The following is a 20,208-nucleotide window of genomic DNA, read 5'->3' as shown; positions in this document are numbered from 1 at the left end:
TTGAAAATCCCAGCCTAAATATTCACAGTGCTGTCCTAAAGCCTTGCATTTCCCCCTCCCCCCCCCCCCCCAAGAGACTACTGTGGGAGCTACCTTGCACCTCTAGTAAACAGCATAATCTATGAGCACCTAAAATGGCACACAAGGAATTAGATGCATGATGCATTTCCAAAGCATGTGCTAACCTTTGCTTCTACACTGCAGGCTAGATCCTGGCTGGTGTAACTCAGCATAGCTCCATTAGACTGGAGCAGTGGATCAGATTGAAAGTACAGAAGATACTTTGTTTTGAGTAATCTGGTTTGGGCATTGGCACCTCTTTCCCACAGGAGATACTGACTAGAGCCTACTGGAGGGCTGGAAGGATGACCGTGATGGGCTGCAAGAAGGCTCGCTGTCAGTTCAACCCATTTTGGTCCCCAGAAAACAAAAACCAAAAAGGACTCGGCTGCTTTCTTCTCTCTTCCTTGACTGTCTGATTCCTTCTTCCTGCCTCTCACACTTCATTGGTTTGCCTAGGGAAATAGGAGGAACAACAGGCTACAAGAGCAAATGATTCTACTTTAAGGCGATGCTTTGTGCCTGTGCAGAGAACTTCATTCCTTAATCACATGCTAAGCGTGCAATGCCTCTCCCACAGGAGAAAGTCCCCAAGCGAGAGGGCTCTCCCTGTGGGCAACCCTGATTTTCCTGCATGGATTGGAACACATGTGCACCTCTTCTAGGTATGTGCAAAAGGGTGTGCAACTTTTTTTTGTATATGCTTATTACCATATTTGGGTCTTAAAGCACCCATCACAGTGGCATGTAGGTGCCATACCTTAACTGAGCTGCTTAGGAACCAACTCAGAAAAGTTAGATCAAATGCTGATTTAACTTTTAAAAGTTTCTGTTGAAGGAATGGATAAAGGTTTATGTTCTTACTTTAACTGACTTGGTTCACTCATCTCTAGTTTAAATCAGAGTGTTTGTGTTTCACAAAGGTTTCTGCTATCACAAATATACACCTCTGTGCTACGTCATCAAGTTCTTGACATCTCAGGAAGGTTTGAAATAAGCTCCTGCAATTTAAGTCAAACTGGAAAAGATCTTAGCTGCATATAATGTAGGAACATGAGGTTAGCCGATGACCTCCTAGCACATTCTCTTTTTTTACACTTCATAATTTCTATCTTTTATCTTCTATCTATTTTGCTGCCAAGTACACACCCCACAGGAATATCAGTGGGAGCGACAGTCTGCAAAATACTACATGGTCTGTTATGTAGCTCTAGTACTTTTTACCTTCCAGTGAAAGCCACTTTTAAAATCAGATACAGACTGAACAACTGTCACTGAGCAAATCAACTCCAAGTAAACACAAGGATCACATAATTTATCTGGTGGTGAGTGTTGCTCACAGGCATGTTGGGGATGGATATTGTCCAGCCAGGGGAAAAAGAAAATCTGTTTGCTTTTGTTTCTAGGGGAACACTCATGTGTGTCATCACGTACTCCCACAAATGGGCTTTATGAATTAGTGCCTTGAGGCTACGATTGATATTGTTGTTTTAGTTTACAGAACTGAGTCGGATGATGTATTTAAGCATTTAATGGTCAGGATATGTACTGCTGCAGCACTTTATCTATTGGCACGTTCACAAGGGTATTAGTACTTTACAGAAGTTTTTTGTTGATATTTCTCAGATGTTGTATTAATCACATTTTCTCCTTTTTTTTTTTTTTAAAGACAAGGAAGAAACAAAAACAACCGAAAAGAAAATTGAATGCTCACCTGGAAATGAATTGACTCAAGATCTGACCAAAAAAATCCACATAGGAGACATAGGATTCTTGTGTTTCAAACAAAAGGGTTTGGAGAAAGCTATTCAGCAAGTGGTAAGACAAGCGGAACACTCACGCGCAATGTGTTCTCAAAACACACACTCCATTCCAATTTTCATGGCATGAAATCTTATTTCTCCTCCTGACTCAAAGTACTTCAGCTTTCTATATGCATGGTGTGTCAGTACTGATCAGAGTAATGTATTCCGCATGTTACTCTGATTGATCTTACCAATATGCTTATCCGAGCTTGGATGTCCCAGCTATTTGAATGTTGCTGCCCAGCTCCACGTATTTATGACAATACAGTACACTTGGGTACCATGAGCCAAATTTGCAAAAGCTTTACTCACTTTTTACTCATTCTTTACCAAAGCAAAACTCTCAGACTTCAAGATCACATTTGCCTGAGTAATGACTGAGTAAACACAGAGTAAGGAGGCTTTCAGGATTTGACTCAAATGTAGGTGTGTTAAACAAGAGCACAAGACTAAATAAAATAATAAATGGAAGAAGCCAAGGAATTATGGTGGTTTGCAAGTGGCTACAAGTGTCTTATATTTGTAACACTTGAAGGTCACCTTCTTTGACATTTGATTAATATAATTTTCCTTTTCCCCTAGTAAAGTATTTTAACAGTTGTAGGAGCATGTACAACTAATGTTATGTTCTCTGATCTACAGACACTTGTAGCTGGTGACATATCACCTATTAAGTACATGGTTTTTAAAGGTAGCCTGACTTCTAGCACAATGTGCTGTATTTAAATGTTATGACCAGATTGTACTTAAAAGTCACTGGCCCACATTGGGTCCCTGGTTGTCCCAGGTGCACAAAGGAAACGAGAACACTGCACCCTCCGTCAGACAGATATAGTCTGCTCCACATTCTGCAGCTGGTTCTGCTGGCTGGTGCAAACAGGGAGTGGGGCTCCTGCTCCTGACTCTCCCACCCTTTCCTGGAGCTCTCCTGGAGGTGGTGGGACAAAGCAGTCCCTGCACTAGGAAGAGTGCAGAGACAGATTGTGCTGCCCTGGGGGCAGGAGTTTCAAGTAAGGAATCAAGCACTATTTTGACCTTAATTAACTAGAGCTCAGATCTGCCACCCTTACACTGCAGGTCAAATTCAACCCTGGCATAACTTGGCAGAATTAAATAAAGCTATGTCCACTGGCACCAGAGCTGAAGTTGGCCCAGCAGCTTTATGTATTACCTTAATTAAAAGCACGCTTTACACTCCTGTAATTCTACTTCCAAAAACACAGGTACAGGTCTTGTAGGCATCTTACGCTCTTCCAAACCTTGAACTGCTTTGAGCCTCAGGAGAAGCATTTACCCAGTCCTTCCTCCAGCTCAGGCAAAAGAAAGGGAGGATCCACAGTTTCCCAGGGTTGGTTTGTTTGTTTTATTTCTGCTAAGAGTTTACTACATGTTCAAGGACCAGGCATATTGTTAAAGGCAGTGTTGTGTTCATGTAACTTTTTGTCTTCAGCTGAACTGTCTCCAGTAATGTCAACTATGTATTCATTGTAATCAGCGACTGTGAAGGTTCTTGTGTGATATGTATCAGGGAGACAGCTCACTCCACACTACATTCTATCCCTGTCTCAGCCGAGCTGCTGGACACAGTTAGGCAGTCTTGGCTTCAAAACCGCTTCCCTAATAATGTCATTGGTAAGAGTGCGCATTTTTTGCCTTTGTCTTAGACCCAAAGGTTGTTTTCATTTAAATAAATCATAGAGTTCGTGCCATAATTAACACATTCTTCCTCCTGTGATTGAAGCTGTCTGAAATGAAAAGCAGGGGGTAGGATATTGGGTTTTTTACACTCCCTCGACTATAATGAAATGGCAAGAGGATTAAGTGTATGTTAACAAGGTAGACTACACGGTTCCACATGACAGAGGGTGCCCTGAAATCCTTCCCACAGCAACATGCTGGTACTCTTCAGGAGCCCTCTGGCACGCTCCCTCAGCAGCATCCTCCATTCTGAATTTTCATGCAATCATGCATACTGGGGTATGTTGCATCCCACAGTGCATTGCACCAGATGTTGCAAACATTGCAAATGGAGGCTGGATGAATGCAGGTGGGAAGGGAAGGAGAAAGTGAGTTGGTGTGACCAAGGGAAGGAGGGAGGAAAAGAAATAGAAAGAAACAGATGGCGGGGGGAAATGAAGTATTAGTAGGTCTGGAGACCGATATATAGGTGAGAAGAAAAAGTGGGGGAGATACATAGGAAGAGTAAAGATGTAGTAAATGGGAACAGAATGTCAGCAAGGGGGAGGAGAGAAGATGAATGGCACTAAAATAAAGTAGCAGAAGAAAAAGGGAAGAGAGAAGGTAAAGAAAAATCAAGAGAAGAATGTTTAGAGTAGTGAATTTTATTATAGGGTTCCATGCTCCAGTTTATATTATACAGGTGCCTCTCAAGGCCAGGATTTAGAGATTTTAAAATATATTGTTGACTTGGGGCACATGGCGAAAAAGAAGTGTGCCGTAATATTCTTACCAGTTGCACTAATATACCTATAATTCAGCTCTAGAGTACAGCACACAAATAAATGGTTCAAAGCTTGCCGTGCTGGACTTGATACATTCCCAGAGAATGGAACGGTGGCTGATATACAAAATATTTCCTCCTGGAGTGATGCCATGGAAAGGTTAACTACCGTGCACATACCACCAGTAACAGTGCACAAGTTGCAACTTGTATTTTTAATACACTCCTGAACATTTGCTTCCTGCTCACTGCAAGGCTGGAGTCACATTCTGAGCACTATTTGAATAAGCCAATCAACTTGAAAAGCAGTATCTTTTTCTAAGGGAAAGGGAGCTTTATTTCTAATCTACAAAAAAGATTTAAATATGAAAATAAATGACTATTCCATTATGGGGAAGAACGCAAGACCGTGATTGACCTAGTGAACTCATGTTTCCTTTGATGCACCATGCTACTTAGAATACATAACAGGGACGTGTGGCCCCAGTTCAGCAAAGTACATGTATAAATTTAAGCACAGGTTTAAGTCTAGTGAATGGAGCTTAGGCACATACTTTAATGCTTTGCTGAATTGGGGCAATAATGAGCATCTTCCATTAATTAAACAATTAAAAAACACAAAGGGCCAAATTCATCCCAGGTGTAAGCTGATCTAGATGTATACAGGTCTGTCGCATCTTACGTGCATTTAACATGCGCGATTTCAGCTTTACGCGGTCGGCAAAAACAAAAAAAGAAAAATAACAATTTTAATACTGTACTTGTAGTCCGGGTGATTCCGCCCGCCATTCAACTCAATGTAATTTTGACTATACGCGATTTTTGCTTTACGCGCTAACTGCGGAACGGAACCCCTGCGTAAGATGAGACTCACCTGTACCGTGTTGGAGCAGTGGTTGCAGGATCAGCCCACTCTACCGCAGACACTAAAGATCAGCTCAGGAGAGAAGGGCTGGGTGTGATGGGCATATGGTTCTAGAAGATGCCTGCAGTCTTGGACCATCTTTGCTGAATATTGGTGCACTGTGGTTCAAAAATGAACGAGCCAGTAGATATTATTTAAAGCTCTTTGTAAAATCAATCACAGCAAGGTGCAGAGTCTTGCATAAATTTCAAGAGATCTTGTGCTCCTGTGTACTAAACATATTTTTAAGCCTTGGTCTAAGTAGTATCAGTGTAAGTGAAATCAACTCCGTTTGCTATGATGACCTGTCACTTTCTTAATGTGCAACTGGCAGAGTTTCCATAAGAAGAAAATCATATTTGCTTTAAAACCTAAACTAATTATATTAAAGTAACCATATTAGTAATCCTCCTTGATAAACCTCTAAATGAAAGTCTAATTGGCATTTGCCTGTTCTTTCCCTCAGTGTTCATATGGGATAAAATACAGTGAAATCAATACTAAAATGAGATTTTTTTAGGGGATTTTCTGTTGACAGTATTGCCTGTAAACATTAACTGATTATTTATCTATCCCAAGGAATGGTATGCATTGGAAGACAATTGGTTTGCAATGGAATGTGACCTTGGCTAGTCTACAACAGTTAAAAAATGCCATCCCTCTGACGTTATATTAGTTTGACGGAAGGGCAAACTAACTAACTATTAACTATATACATTGAAATAGTTTGAGAAAAGCTTCTAATCCTTAAAATGACTGCAGTTCATTTCTGTGTTTTCCATTTAAAAGAACTAACAATAGTTTGTTTGTGTGTGCCTTTCACCCAAGGACCTGTTCCAAAACATTTCAAAAACTTTAGTTTAAGTCTCACAACATTCCTGTGAGATATGTATTATTATACCAATTCTACAGCTCAGTTTTAATTGAGCTGATCAAATTACATAGTGAGTCAGTGGCAGAACTGGGAATAGAATGGAGGAGCCTTGACTCCAAATCCCATGCTCTAATCAATAAACCACCTAGCCTAACTCAAACCAGGTACATTAAATGGTGAAACAACCAGAGAGTTTGCCTTTCCCTTATCACTTAGATCATCATTATATTGGTTTGATCAGCCAACCAAAACGCAAATCCTCAGCTGGTTTTCAACAGCCATCAGTTCATTCAGGATGTTAGGAGTTGTCCTTACCTCTGGATACCCAGGCTTTCCTGGCCTCCACTGGATCATGCAGTCAGTCATGATTGGCTGATGTAGATTTCTGGGGTGGGAATGCAAACCTAAAAACATCCTTTGCAGAGTATTTTAGGAAGCCTCGTGTTTTGAAATATCGACCTGCTTTTTCCTGGCAGATATGGGGTAATCTGATATTGTCAGGAGGCTGTGTGAAGTTTAAAGACGACTTTCATGGATCAGCATTACACACAAGAAAAATTCCCATATGCTTATTCTGTTCCCAGTACAGAGGAAGAACGGAGGCCCTTCCACTAAAACCGTACCTTACTAGCTGCTTTTGAATGCTGAACATCTATCTAATCATTAGATTTACAAGTGGCCATGATGCACCGTCAAGATATCTCAAAGCTACTTGATATCCATATTTTTCAAGACATTAGCTGAACTAAGATGAATCTTTTCACTGTCTCTAGATTCATGCTCAGAAGCTAACCACAGGCAGGGCCATCCCTAGCTATTCTGGGGCCCTATGCAGCCCCTGTGGGGGGGCAGGGGGCCCCAGGCCTCTGCGGGGGGGAGGTGAAGAGCGAGCCCCAGGCCTCCGCGGGGGGGGGGGGCGTAGCGCTGGCTTGGGGAGCTGGGGAGAACCACCACCCAGCACTCAGCAGCAGTGCGGCTGGGGCCGAGTCACTGCACTCCCGCCACCGGTGAGTGCAGCCCTGGCCCTGCTGCAGAGCTCAGGTGAGTGGGAGCGAGGCTGGGCAGGGGCTGGAAGAGGTGGGGCTGGGGCAGGGAAGGGGTGGGGCGGAGCAGGGGCGGGGGCCCTGCGGAAGAGCCGGAGCAGGGGCTAGAGCAGCACGCAGCAGCGCAGGGCACCAGGAAATGTGGTGCCCCACATTTCCTGGTGCCCTACACAACTGCGTACTTTGCGTATGGGTAAGGACAGTCCTGACCACAGGTACCCACATAGTCATTGCCAAGCTAACATCGCATTATCTCCTAAGTATAGTATCTTCCATTCTTGTAACAGGGAACTTATCTTTACATTTCCCCCTTCTAGATATATCAGTTGCCTCTCTACACTATAACTTAACTGAGGTAATGACATGAGTTGTGTCCATACAGAACCTGGCTAATTCTCTATTAGTAACTATGAGAGCTAATCTTGTGTAAACCTCACCAGCACTATTGGCTGCCATAGGGCTGTCTTCCTATAACAAAGTAATAACACTTATTTTGCTGTGTAGGCAGAATCCCCTAACTGGACCAATCTTCCTTTCTTCCAGCTCTCAGTGATGTCAAATATCTCATGACCCAAGCAACATCGCCCCACACACTATTTGTGCTGCCTCAGTGAGCATATAGACTGGATGCTACCCTCTTGCGGCGTCAGTATGGAACAGCTGCCCACAATGCCCTGCTGCAAACACGTTTAGGCAGTGTGCTAAGTGGTGGATGCACAAACAATTGGCATATGGTTGTGTTGTGGAAAAGGCTGCTGTATGCACACAACTCAGCGATGGTTGTTATAATTGGGTCAAATAGGGGTGTCATGACCTAGTTATAAAAATACAGTTGTACTTATAGCGTAGATAGGGCCTGAGGCAACACTTCTAATTTAGAAATAACATTAAAATGCAGCTGCTTAATAGTTTCAAGACTGTTTAATTAGCCAAATATAATTTATTCAGTCATGCATATGTGGATTGGTACTCTCCCACTATGGCCAATAATGGTCCTTTATAGTGAGAGTTCAGCTACATGTGTAGACATAGCAACTTTAGGAATAGAGTCTGTGGTCATTTTACACTTCAGAAGTGGGACCTGTTGTTAGCAATCGAACCTTTGGGCCTAAAACCATATTCAGGTATTTCAGGGGTTCCCAAACTTGGTTTACGGCTTGTTCAGGGTAAGCCCCTGGTAGGCCACAAGACGCTTTGTTTATCTGAGCATCTGCAGGTACAGCCGCTCACAGTTCCCAATGGCTGTGGTTCTCCATTCCCAGCCAATGGGAGCTGCGGGAAGTGGTGGCCCGCCCCGCGCTGCTTCCCGCAGCTCCCATTGGCCGGGAACGGCGAACCGCAGCTACAGGAGCTGCGAGTGGCCATACCTGCAGACGCTCAGGTAAACAAAGTATCTCGCGGCCCACCAGGGGCTTACCGTGAACAAGCCACAAACCAAGTTTTGGAATCCCTGAGGTACTTGATTTTCAGAAGTGCCGAGCACCCAACAGGTCCCACTGATTGAATGGAGGCTGTCATGTGCTCCGCACTTTTGGAAGTCTGACAGGTGCCCAACTATGGACTTAGGAGCCTAACGTTAGGTTCTTGTCTTTGGAAAACTAGGCCCTCGTAATCCATGCCTTGCAAATTGTGATTTGCTACATGTAATCATGACTTTGCTGCTTATGTTTAGTAGTTTTGAAATTAACCTCCTTTAATGCAAAGTAGAGATCAATTAACAATACATAAATGTTTTTGTGAAACATCATTTTGTCTTTTTGGGGATTTTACAGCCCTGGATCTTTTTTTGTTTGTTTGTTTAAGCAAGTACATGTAGGTAGTGAGTTATCATATCTTATATATGAGGACTCACCCCAGGCCAGAATAAAATAGATTACACTTTTCTTTAATTTTTGAATACCTAGAAGACTCCTGGGTATTAAGAGCAATTATTTTTTCATCACTGCTAGAACAAACAGTCTCTCCTATTTTATTATTTTGGCTTCCTTCATTTCTGTTTTTCTCTTTTTGAAATCATGCCCCAGGGGCTACAGTTGTGTAGGTATGTTTGTAGAAGATTATAATTGAGAGACACTCCCTCATAAGGGACAGTATTATGAACATAGGAATTTGGAGATGTGCGCTGGAGGCAGGGGTTGGGAACACCGCATGACTGTGTGCAGCAGTTCACCAGAGATGCTCTCCAGTTTGTTTTATTAAAATTTTATTCCTCTCTCATTCGATGGTTTGTTATTTAATGAACTCCAAGATCGTTACAACAGTAACTCCTTATTGCGCACTGAGCCACTTAGAGCCTGAATCTTCATTTTCCTAATTTCAATAGCTCTACAAAAGCCTGAACATCAGCTTCCTGCAGCAGTTTGTGCTTCACTGTGTCATTTTGTATTCCACATATAAATCTTTTCTTGTAATAAGGAATCATTTAGATCTCCAGAGTCACATGATTGAGTTTTAAGCATTAAATCATTCACATATGCATCAACTGGTTCAAACTGTCCTTAAATGCATAGAAAAAAAACCCCCAAACAATAAGCATTTCTCAGAAGAATTATTTTTCTGGGGAAAAGCTACAATACTTATCAAATTTGTCTGTCATCTGTACCTTTTTTTTTTTAAATAGAATATCAGGGTTGGGAGGGACCTTATGTGGTCATCTAGTCCAACCCCCTGCTCAAAGCAGGACTGTAGAGGGGTGGACTCACCCCTGTGTCACCTCCTGCTGGTTGGCTCCAGGAATTAGCTCATTTCAGTGTTGGATCATCCCCTGCAGGCCAGTGATCCGCCTGTCCTCCAGCCCCCATGTCCCTCCCAGACCCCGGTGCCCTTTTATCTGGGGTGCTGCCCCCTGACAGTACACCCCTTAGTTCTAGGGTCTCCCCTCCTGGGGGAACCCCCACCCACTATCCCTACCTCGCCTCAGAATAAGGCCACTGCTAGTCACCAACTAGCCCCCGCTCCCTGGGGCAGACTGCAGTATAGGCCACTCATCACAGGCAAGGCTGGGTTTGGACCTGTTGCCTTAGCCTACCCCTGGGCTGCACTCTGTAACCCCCCGTATCCCTTGGCCTCCTACTAGGCTGCAGCCTGGGACTTTCCAGGCTGGAGCTCCCCAGCCTGTCCCCAGCCCTGCTCCACCCAGGTACTCTGTCTCTCGCTCACTGCAACCAGGCCCTTCTCCCTCTGAAGGCAGAGAGAGACTGCTGAGCTCCTGGCTCCCAGCCTTTTTATACAGGCCAGCTGTGGCCTGATGGGGCCATGGCCCGGCTGTGGCTGCTTCCCCAGTCAGCCCAGCTTTTAGAGCTACAGCCCTCTGCCAGGGATATTTTAAGCCCTTCCAGGCAGGAGCGGGGGACCACCCCACTACAAGGACCAATCCCCAGACAGATTTTTGCCCCAGATCCCTAAATGGCCCCCTCAAGGATTGAGCTCACAATCCTGGGTTTAGCATGCCAATGCTCAAATCACTGAGCTATCCCTCCCCACTTCTACTGCCTCCCTTGTGAAAGCATCATATACCTGCAAAATTGAGGGGGCCTCACATAGGGAAATATTAATGCACTTTAGATATCTCCTGCAGGCCCCACAACAAAGAGGAACATTTAAAGTTGTTATTTAAACTGGTGTGATTTTTCTGCAAGGTCTTCTTGCAAATCCAGTGGACTTGGAAAAAATAATTGGTTCAATATAACTTCTGGCTCCATGTAATGTTTAATGAGCAGGCAGGAGGCTGTAGAAGGGCTGGTTGTAAAAGGGACACCACACTTATTCACTGCAGAAACACTCAGGCCAGGATTCAGCAAAGCACTTACATAGGGTTACATATTTCAACAATCAAAAAAGAGGACGGTGGGAGCTCTGCCCTAGCCCTGCCCCTGCCCCTCCCACTTCCCGCCCCCTGACTGCCCCCCTCAGAACTCCCCACCCCTCCCACTCCTTGTCCCCTGACTGCCCCCGCCTGGGACCCCTGCCCCTAACTGCCCCCCAGGACCCCACCCCCTACCTAAGCCTCCCTGCTCCTTGTCCCCTGACTGCCCCCTCCTGAGACCCCCCCCCCATCCTAACTGCCCCCTAGGGCCCTACCCCCTACCTGTCCCCTGACTGTCCAAAACCTTATCCACCCTCCCGCCCCTGACAAACCCCCGGGACTCCCACACCCCATCCAACCACTCCCCGCCCCTGACAGATCCCCTCCCCAGAACTCCCGACCCATCTAAACCCCCCTGCTCCCTGACCCTGACTGCTCCGATCCCTCCCCACCCCTGACAGCCCACCCCGAACTCCCAACCCCCTGCTCCTTGTCCCATTACTGCCCCCTCCTGAGACCCCCCCATCCTAACTGCCCTCCAGAATCCCACCCCCTACCTGTCCCGACTGCTCAAAACCTTATCCACACCCCCGCCCCCTGACAGCCCCCCCCAGAACTCCCGACCCATCTAAACCCCTCTGCTCCCTGTCCCCTGACTGCTCCGATCCCTGTCCCCACCCTGCCTCCTGACAGCCCCGCCCCCAGAACTCCTGACCCATCCAACCCTCCCCCTGCTCCCTGCCTCTTGACTGCCCCCTCCAGAACCCCCCTGCCCCTTCTCCGACCCCCTGGCCCCCTTACCGTGCCGCTCAGAACAGCGTGTCAGGCTCCATGCGGAGCCCGACTTGCTGCCGCGCTCCCCCACGGAGCGCATAGCCCGGTTCCCACCCTCGCAGAGTGCTGCAGAGTGGCGCACTGGGCAGCAGGGGAGGAGGAGCAGGGGGAGGACCTCCAGACTGCTGGAGGCCTGATGCGAATGGCTGGCGATCTGTGAATGCAGGGAGGGGGAGGGGACGAGAGAGAGGAGGGGAGTGATCTGAAGCTGCAGGGGAGAGGAGGAGGGAAGCGGAGGAGAGGCTCTGGCTGCCAGAGCCCCGTGCGAGTGGCTCGATCCGGCTGGCTGCCCTGTCAGCCGTGCCATGCTCTGCATGGGGGGGGGGGGAAAAATCCGGACATTTACAAATTCCCCCCGGACACTATTTTTAAACTCAAAAAGCCAGACACGTCAGGGAGAATCCGGACGAATGGTAACCCTAACTTACATATGTGCCTAACTTTTATCATCTGCCTAAATCCTAAAGCTCACTGAAGTCAACAGGATTTAAGCTCACGCTTAAGTGCATGCGGACTTGGGACCTCAGATTAGATTGAGACTGCTAAGGTTCCCGGAAATAGCTAGTGCCTGATTCTCCACTGTAGTCATTTACAATGAACAGACATGGAAAGTGAACTCTCTCACTCCAAGAGATGGCCTCTGGAAGACAGGCAGGGTTGAGATGCATGGGAGGGAGGGGGGCTGTTTGGAGAAGCTTGGATATCTCCTGCTTCTGCAGAACCTGTTTTGTTTTGGATTTTGATATTAAATACTCTCAAATAACTGCTCACAAAAATAGCCATGAACTAACAAAAAATGTTCAGCCAATAATTTGAACATTGAATGAGGTAGTGAAAATAATTATCTATTCATGGATAACTTACAAACAGTAAGAGGTGAAATTCACAGAATAAATAATTTGTTACCAATTATTTGCCCAGCTTTTGTCTCTGTTATGGATCCCTTATGGTTGTTTATTCCCTCCAGACAAGTTTCTCTCTAAATGTAATCTGATCTTGAAGTATATAAACTAATAGCAACTGTTATGCAAAAGCTAACATAGGCACACAGGGTGGAGTGTCACCTACAAAACAAACCAGTGGCCGTTACTAAACTAACAATTTTAGCTCTTATTCTCATGGGAAACCAGGTTTAGTAATTCTTCATTAATATATATATTAAACTACATATTGTTTGTTTATGTTTCTCTTTCAGTTGCACATGAGAAATCGTTACAGGTTAATCCAGCTGAAATAGTGTTTCATCAGCCATTCAAAATTCAGTGTCTCTCTCTCTCTTGCACAGATTTTTAGACAGACACGTTCCTCACTCAGATTCAGGCTTTCTTCTTAGGAATGGGTTATTTTATTAAATGTCAAGAAACAAGTGGGAGTGTCTTATACTGTGGCTCCCAGACAGACAATCTAAATCTCAAGCAGTTGCCATCAGAAACCAAAATATACGCCGTACAGGTTACCTTTACTGGAATTAAAACACTGTCAAAGAACATTTCAGCTATTTAGATATCTGTCCTGGTTCTGTCTCTCAAGGACTAAAACTGCACTAGCTACAGTAGCAACACATACAGAGGTGATGATTGAAGAAATAACTATACAGTCACTGTAGTGCCCTATCTGCCCATAAACTTATGTCTCCAAATTATTGGGAGTTGCTTGATGGCAAAAGTTCCTTGAACATCAATGGGAGACTATATCCCACGTAAAGAGGCAAAACATGGGTTATATTGTGCTCCCTTGATCTGAGTGCAGAGGAGAAGTTCTGCTCAATGATTTTCCTCCTCCTGCACTGACGGGGGTGTTTGCTGTCTCTGTGACACCATCCTTCCCAGGCCCTGCAGAGGGCATCCCTGAGTGAGTCCACTGAGTGCTGTGGAAATTGTGAAAAGGACATGATGGGCAATCACAGGCTCTGGTGGAGCTGTGCTGACATGAATGCAAGGGAAAACAGCAAAGCGCTTTGAAACAGGGCAGCAGCACAGAACTTCCACAGCAATGGCACTATGCCTCCTGCGGATCTACCACCATCTGTGCAGATGTGTGGGATTTGGGAGCTAAATCTTCTGCTTCTTCCAAAGGGGTGGAGGTTGGGCAAACTTCAGGGAACAACTGAATTTGGAATTTTCCTCTTGTGGATTTTCCTGCATGAGGGAGTGATCTGGGCCATTTCCTTGTGCTTAAACAGCTCTTGCTTTAGCCTTTTACTGTACAGATGCACAGAATTCTGAAAGGAAACATAAAATGTCTTGGAAACTCAATTTGAGAGATGCATTCTTGAAACCTTTCTTTTCAGTTGCACCTATGTAAATCCAGAGCAATGCTTCTGATTTCAATGGAGTTATTTCAGATTTATACCCGTGTAACAGAACAAGATGTGGCAGATAAAATGCTGCTTTATAATATTTCCCATACAACTTTCAGCTACATTTAAATTATTCCATTGGTAGCTCAAGAGGATGGCTGTTTTTCAGTGAAGGATCACTCTGTAAATGTTTTCTTTGTTAAACAGAAATACCAGCATTCATCCTGTTCTCTGCGAATGTGGGACTGACAGGTGTTAGGGTTCAAAGATCAGAAAACAATAGTGTTAACTTTGGAATGGACATGGGTTCCTGACCTACAGTGTGATGAGTGGAAAATTCACTCATCAAAGCCCTGGGAAATTAAACACTCCCCATTCTTATGGCTCTTTCATACTGTATTAGTTTTCCTTCATAAGGGTCACTTACCATTGCTGGTTCATAGTTTAAAACAGAATTAAAGGGTTTGCAGTTGGTATAGCATTATGTGCCTTACTCTGCGTGTGCTTCATCTCAACAGAACAGTTCAGATTCTAAACAGCTGACATCCTGAAGGGCTGTATTGATAAACTGGGAGTCATGAGGGGTTTTTAGTCAGTCTCCATTAAGATAATACATGTGCTTTTCTAATCTTGTTCTTTTGGTGGGTTTTATGGCCATCTGTCTGTACTTATGCAGTGAAATCCTGCCTCATGATATCAGGAATATTAGTGCGCATTGTGGCCCAATGCTCAAAAATGGCTATTCCTTATGCCAGAATGACAATAGTAAGCCAGTGCCCTCAATGTGAGATTGACATTGCCAGGCGTTTATAAAATCCATCTTACTTTTATGCACAATATTTGCCCTTTAGTTCTTCCACTTTTTCTATATAAGCGTTCATTACATGTTATTTGTACATTCCAGTGCGACAACTCCAGGCATCTCATTTGGCTTTGCCTTTAAGTGCAACCTGTATTTATCCCCAAATAGTGCTTTTGTTCATAAAGGCTGTAATTTACTCACCAGCATTTCTTTCTGTTGGTGGAGTTTTTCTTTGATTTTGTGATTGCTTCATCAAAGTTTTTCTTTGATTTTGTGATTGCTTTCATTGTGATTGCTTCATCAAACTCACCCCTACACATGACTGAAGAGGCTGAGATCTGAGAATGTGTGTACACGCAGGCAGAGGTCCCACCCTGCTCCAACAGGAGCATTCACACAGTGTATATAGTCCAAACGTGCTTTCTTCCTGGGGCATGCCTTTATTTGTAACAGTGATAAAACAAAGCTCAGGCAGAGCTTTCTCCCCAAACTTGGGTAGGGCTTTCCTGCAGCACCTGCTCTGTCTATCCCAGTCTCTCACTATGGCCTGGTCTACACCACATGGGTAGGTCAATGCAAAGCAGTGTACATCAACCTACCTGTGGAAGTGTCTTCACTTCAATTTGGCTCTCTGCCAGTGTAAGTGCCCTGCCTCACTGACTTAATACCACCTGCCCAAGAGATGTAGAGTCAGGGCTGATGTAATTAGGTTGACGCAGCATCACTGTAGACACTATTACTTGTGTTGACTGTTACTGGCCTTCCGGAGCTGTCCCACAATTCCCCACACTGAGCGCTCTGGTCATTGTTGGGAACTCCACTGCCCAGGACTCAGATAAACAGAAGCTGCCCCACCCCTCGAAAGCCCAACAAATTTTTGAAATTCCTTATCCAGGTTGCCTGGTAAACAAACCTAGCAGCTCTCCATTGTTGTGTGCAACTGCCCAGCTGACCTTGCCGGCAGAGTACCTGTCTGGAGTACACGGGAGGTATTGATCTCCTGGGCCTGTGGGGAGATGAGATTGTGCAGACACAGCTCTGATCCAGCCATAGATATGTGGACATCTACAGTCAGCCTGCTCAGGGGATGCAGGAGAAGGGCTACAACAGGGATGAGCAGCAGTGCCACACGAAAGTCAAGGAGCTGCAGCAGGTATACCAGAAGGCCAACAATTGATCTGGTGTGCAGTCACAGACCTGCTGCTTTTACAAAGAGCTGCAAGCCATCCTTGGCGGAGACCCCACAACCAACTCCAACATCACCAGGAATATTTCTGAGAAGCCCGAGTCACAGGCCCCTGCCATGAATGGCAAGAAGGAAGTGGTGGGTGAGGAAAAGGAGGAGGACAGGCAACTGGGAGCTCTAGCTGCGCAGCAAGTCAGGACCTGTTTTTGACTCCACCGCAGTCCAGCCTGTCCTGACAGTTGAGCACAGGCAAGCCTGATGCAGGGGAAGGAGCCTATGGTAAGTGTGTTGTTTACTTTGAAATTACAGGGATGATACCCCCCAAAGTAGCAGGACACATCTTTTGATTTGCTCATTTTTAATTGGGCTAGAAGAGGTATTGGAACAACCAAATGAGGCAGAATTAGGCAGTGGGACCCATGAGGAGGAGTTTGTTTATGTGCATCGGGAGGTCCTGTGAATCCTCCGTAGAGATCTCGAGGAAACTTTCATGGAGATACTCTGCAATCCTCTGCTGAAGGTTTCTGAGGACAGCTGCTTTATTTCTTTTTCCTCAGTAGAACACTTTCCCACGCTCCTCAGCAATTACGTTAGCAGGCATCATTGCAATACACACGCTAGCAGCATACGGGCCTGGGCAGTATTGAATCGCCAGTAGCAGCTGTGCTCTTTCTGCCTCTATTACCCTCAGGAGAGAGATACAGCTAAAATCACCACTGCCTGCAGAAAATGGTGCCAGTATTCAGATCCATTGCCCTATAAAACTAGTATCATGCAAGCAAACTGTTCCCTCCTCATGTCCTAAACTTCTGGAGGGCCACACTAATCGTGGCTGGTGCTGTGACTGGCGCGATGCTGTATCAATCCCAAGGAGAGGTGAAAATGTGGTGCTTACTACTTTTGGGGAGCAAGGAGAATGAATTCAGCATCTTCAGTTTCTATTTCTGTCATGAATACGCTGACAATGGTACCTCTGTGTGTTGTATCTGCCACTGCTGCCATTGCGGCCTTCAGGGTTCTCCCCACCCACTTCACCCCTGCGGAATGCCTGAGCCAGATACGGAGGAGAAAGAAAAGGACTGAAAACCAGTGCTGCATCAGAGAATGGTCACAGCGCCTGGAGGATCATCGTTGCAGACAGCATGGACAAGCAGAGCCGTCTCTAGCGTGCGGCCAATTGGGGCGACCACCCCGCGCCCCACGCTTTTGGGGGGCCCTGCGCTTCGTGAGGAGGCAGGCGCCTGACGGGAAGGTGAGGTGGGAGACAGATGGGCAAGCGGGGTGAGGAGGCGAACAGGGAGGTGAGCAGCAGGCGGGGGGTGGGGAGGAGCCCCCCCTACCAACCTCTCCCTCCCTCCAGCGCCTCCTACCCGCCAATCAGTGCCTCCCCTTTCCTCTCAGGCTTGGTCTACACTACCCCCCCCAATTCGAACTAAGGTACACAACTTCAGCTACGTGAATAACGTAGCTGAAGTCGAAGTACCTTAGTTCGAACTTACCTTGGTCCACACGCGGCAGGCAGGCTCCTCCGTCGACTCCGCGGTACTCCTCTCGCCGAGCTGGAGTACCGCAGTCGACGGCGAGCACTTCCGGGTTCGACTTATCGCGTCCAGACTAGACGCGATAAGTCGAACCCAGAACTTCGATTTCCAGCCGTCGAACTACCTGGTAAGTGTAGCCAAGCCTACCGCCTGCCACAGATCAGTTTCACCGCATCTGGAGGCACTGGGGGGGAGGGAAGAGGGCGCAGTGCGCTCGGGAGAGGGGGTGGAACTGGGTAGGGAAGAGAGGGGGTGGGGACAGGAAAAGGTGGGAGGGAGGTGGGAAGAAGCAGGGCAGGAGTGGGGCCTTGGGGGAAGGGGTGGAGTGGGGGTGGGGTCTGGGAAGAGCCAGGGGGAGTACCCCCCAGCAGGGCTGGTGCTACCATTTAGGCAAACTAGGCGGTTGCCTAGGGCGCCAAGCTTTGGGGGCACCAAAAAGTGGTGCCCCCAATTTTTTTTTTACATCGTTCCTACGCCCCCTCCCCAAGCGTGCGGTCTCCACCTCTGCTACGCCCCCTCCCCGAGTGCGCCGTCGCTGCTCCACTTCTCCCGCCTCCCAGGCTTGCGGCACCAATCAGCTGTTTGGCGCCGCAAGCCTGGGAGGGGAGGAGATTAGAGTGGGGGCGGCGTGCTCAGAGAGGAGGCGGAGCAGAGGTGAGCTGGGGTGGGGAGCTGCCACACGGCTCCCCGGGGTGGGGGAGCTGCTGCGGGGGGCGCTCCTCAGGGCGGAGGGGGGCGGAGAGCTGCCGCAGGGCTGGGGGGGGTGCAAGGTGGAAGTTTCGCCTAGGGCGCAAAACTTCCTTGCACCGGCCCTGCCCCCCAGCAGATAGAATCTTGGCACCTATGTCCCAGGTCCCACACCCCCTAGGGATGGCTCTGGACAAGGATAGAGTGGAGAGAAGGAAGACACAGGAAAAGGAGAGGGATGTGCAGCGAGAGATGCTTGCGATTTTCAGGCAGCAAACAGAGATACTGCAGACTCTGGTAGTCCTGCAGGTTCAACAATCCCACGCTTGTTTCCCTCTGCAACCTACAGAGAAATCTATATTGTGACCTCTCTACCCTCCCCTCAACATTCCATATGGATCTGGGGCCGGTGCACTACCCCTACCACTCCACCTGGGGGGATATATTAAAGAAAATAACGACTACACATATACCATCCATGTCTTTCACAGGTTAGTATATATGTATCTGAAATGGAAATTACTATTTTCATCTTCATAAGTTCTGTTCCCTTAATTTATTACATTTTATTAAGTTCTAAATGTATTTTTTTTATTTGCCTGGTTCATGTTAGAGAATTAAATTCTATTTTTTGGAACATAATTCATTTTTATTAGTTCTCAACATATGCTGTCTGGTAATGAGCAGGTCTGACAGCGATCAATTTCTTGTCACTGCATTGTGTCACAGCAGCCATAATGTCATTCACAAACAATATTAATAGCTTCATAAACAATGTTATATTCCTACATACACAGCAATCACTACAAGATTTATTCCAGGCCACAGAAGAGAAAGGTCAGGTAGAGTATACCATAGTAACACACACAACTGTGGCTGACTATTAAAATGGTCTTTCAAAGCCTCCCTGAGCCATATGCTCCTTGTTGAGATCTTCTTATAGCCCTCTTATCTGGCTGTTCCAATGCAGCAGACAGCCACTCCACCTCCACCCTCCAACCTGGTGGTAACTTTTCCCCCTTCGCTTCACAGATATTATGCAGGACACAGTGGGCAGCTATAACCATTGGGATATTTTTCTCACTGAGTTCCAATCTTGTAAGCAAACAATGCCAGCAACCCTTCATATGACCAGAGGCACATTCAACTGTCATTGTGCACCTGCTGAGACTGTAGTTGAAGCACTCCTTGGTACTTGAGGTGACCAGTGTACAGCTTCATGAGCCATGGGAGCAAGGAGTAGGCTGGGTGACCCAGGATCACTATTGGCACTTCAACTTTCCCGATGATAATCCATTGGTTGGTAAAGAAAGTCCCTGCTGGCAGCTTTCTGAACAGTACTGTGTCCTTAAAGATGTATGTGTCTCATGCACCTTCCCTGACCAGCCCACACTGATGTTGGTAAAGCATCCCTGGTGATTCGCCAGTGCTTGCATAATCATAGAAAAGTAGACCTTTCCGTTGATGTACTCTATGACAAGATGGTCTGGTGCTAAAATAGCTATATGTGTGCCATCTATTAACCCACCATAGTTCAGGAACCCCATCGCTGCAAAAGCATCAACTGTGTCCTTCACATTACCCAGGGTCATGGTCCTCCATAGCAGGAGGCAATGAATGGCCCTGCACACTTGAATCACAATGGCCTCTGTGGTGGATTTCCCTGACTCCAAAATGATTCCCTACTGACTGGTAGCAATCTGGCATTGCAAGTTGCCACAATGCAATCACCACTCACTTCTCAACTGTCAATGCAGCTCTCATTTTGGTGTCCCTGCACAGAAGGACTGGGGTGAGCTCAGCACACAGATCCAGGAATGTGGCCATGCACATCTGAAAGTTCTGCAGCCACTGTTCATCATCCTAAACCTGTATGACTATGTGATCCCACCAGTCAGTGCTTGTTT

At 46.4% G+C, this 20,208-nt stretch overlaps 1 protein-coding gene and 1 long non-coding RNA gene across 5 annotated transcripts in view; one reads left to right on the top strand and one right to left on the bottom strand.

Moving 5' to 3' along the window:
• The window catches only part of LOC128839229 (uncharacterized), a 34,392-nt gene that overhangs the window by 1,222 nt on the left and 12,962 nt on the right, over window positions 1-20,208 (bottom strand). The window contains exon 2 of the long non-coding RNA XR_008445386.1: window positions 5,201-5,349. This is a non-coding gene — a long non-coding RNA (uncharacterized LOC128839229). The remainder of the gene's footprint in view (window positions 1-5,200; window positions 5,350-20,208) is intronic.
• LOC128839228 (uncharacterized) overlaps window positions 1-20,208 on the top strand; it is a 37,037-nt gene that overhangs the window by 7,982 nt on the left and 8,847 nt on the right. Inside the window, exons 2-4 of one of the 4 annotated variants that reach the window (XM_054032024.1) lie at window positions 1,730-1,878; window positions 15,783-17,325; window positions 18,651-18,792. In XM_054032024.1, coding sequence (XP_053887999.1) covers window positions 16,990-17,325; window positions 18,651-18,792 — 478 coding nt within the window. In that variant the 5' untranslated portion in view covers window positions 1,730-1,878; window positions 15,783-16,989. Of the gene's footprint in view, window positions 1-95; window positions 726-1,657; window positions 3,566-15,782; window positions 17,326-18,650; window positions 18,793-20,208 lie in introns of those variants that run through there. The other 3 variants (XM_054032026.1, XR_008445385.1, XM_054032027.1) reach the window with 3 other exon arrangements.

Source organism: Malaclemys terrapin, chromosome 6, assembly GCF_027887155.1.
Source record: "Malaclemys terrapin pileata isolate rMalTer1 chromosome 6, rMalTer1.hap1, whole genome shotgun sequence".
Lineage (NCBI taxonomy): Eukaryota > Metazoa > Chordata > Testudines > Emydidae > Malaclemys > Malaclemys terrapin.
This window is presented reverse-complemented; position numbering and strand designations above follow the sequence as displayed.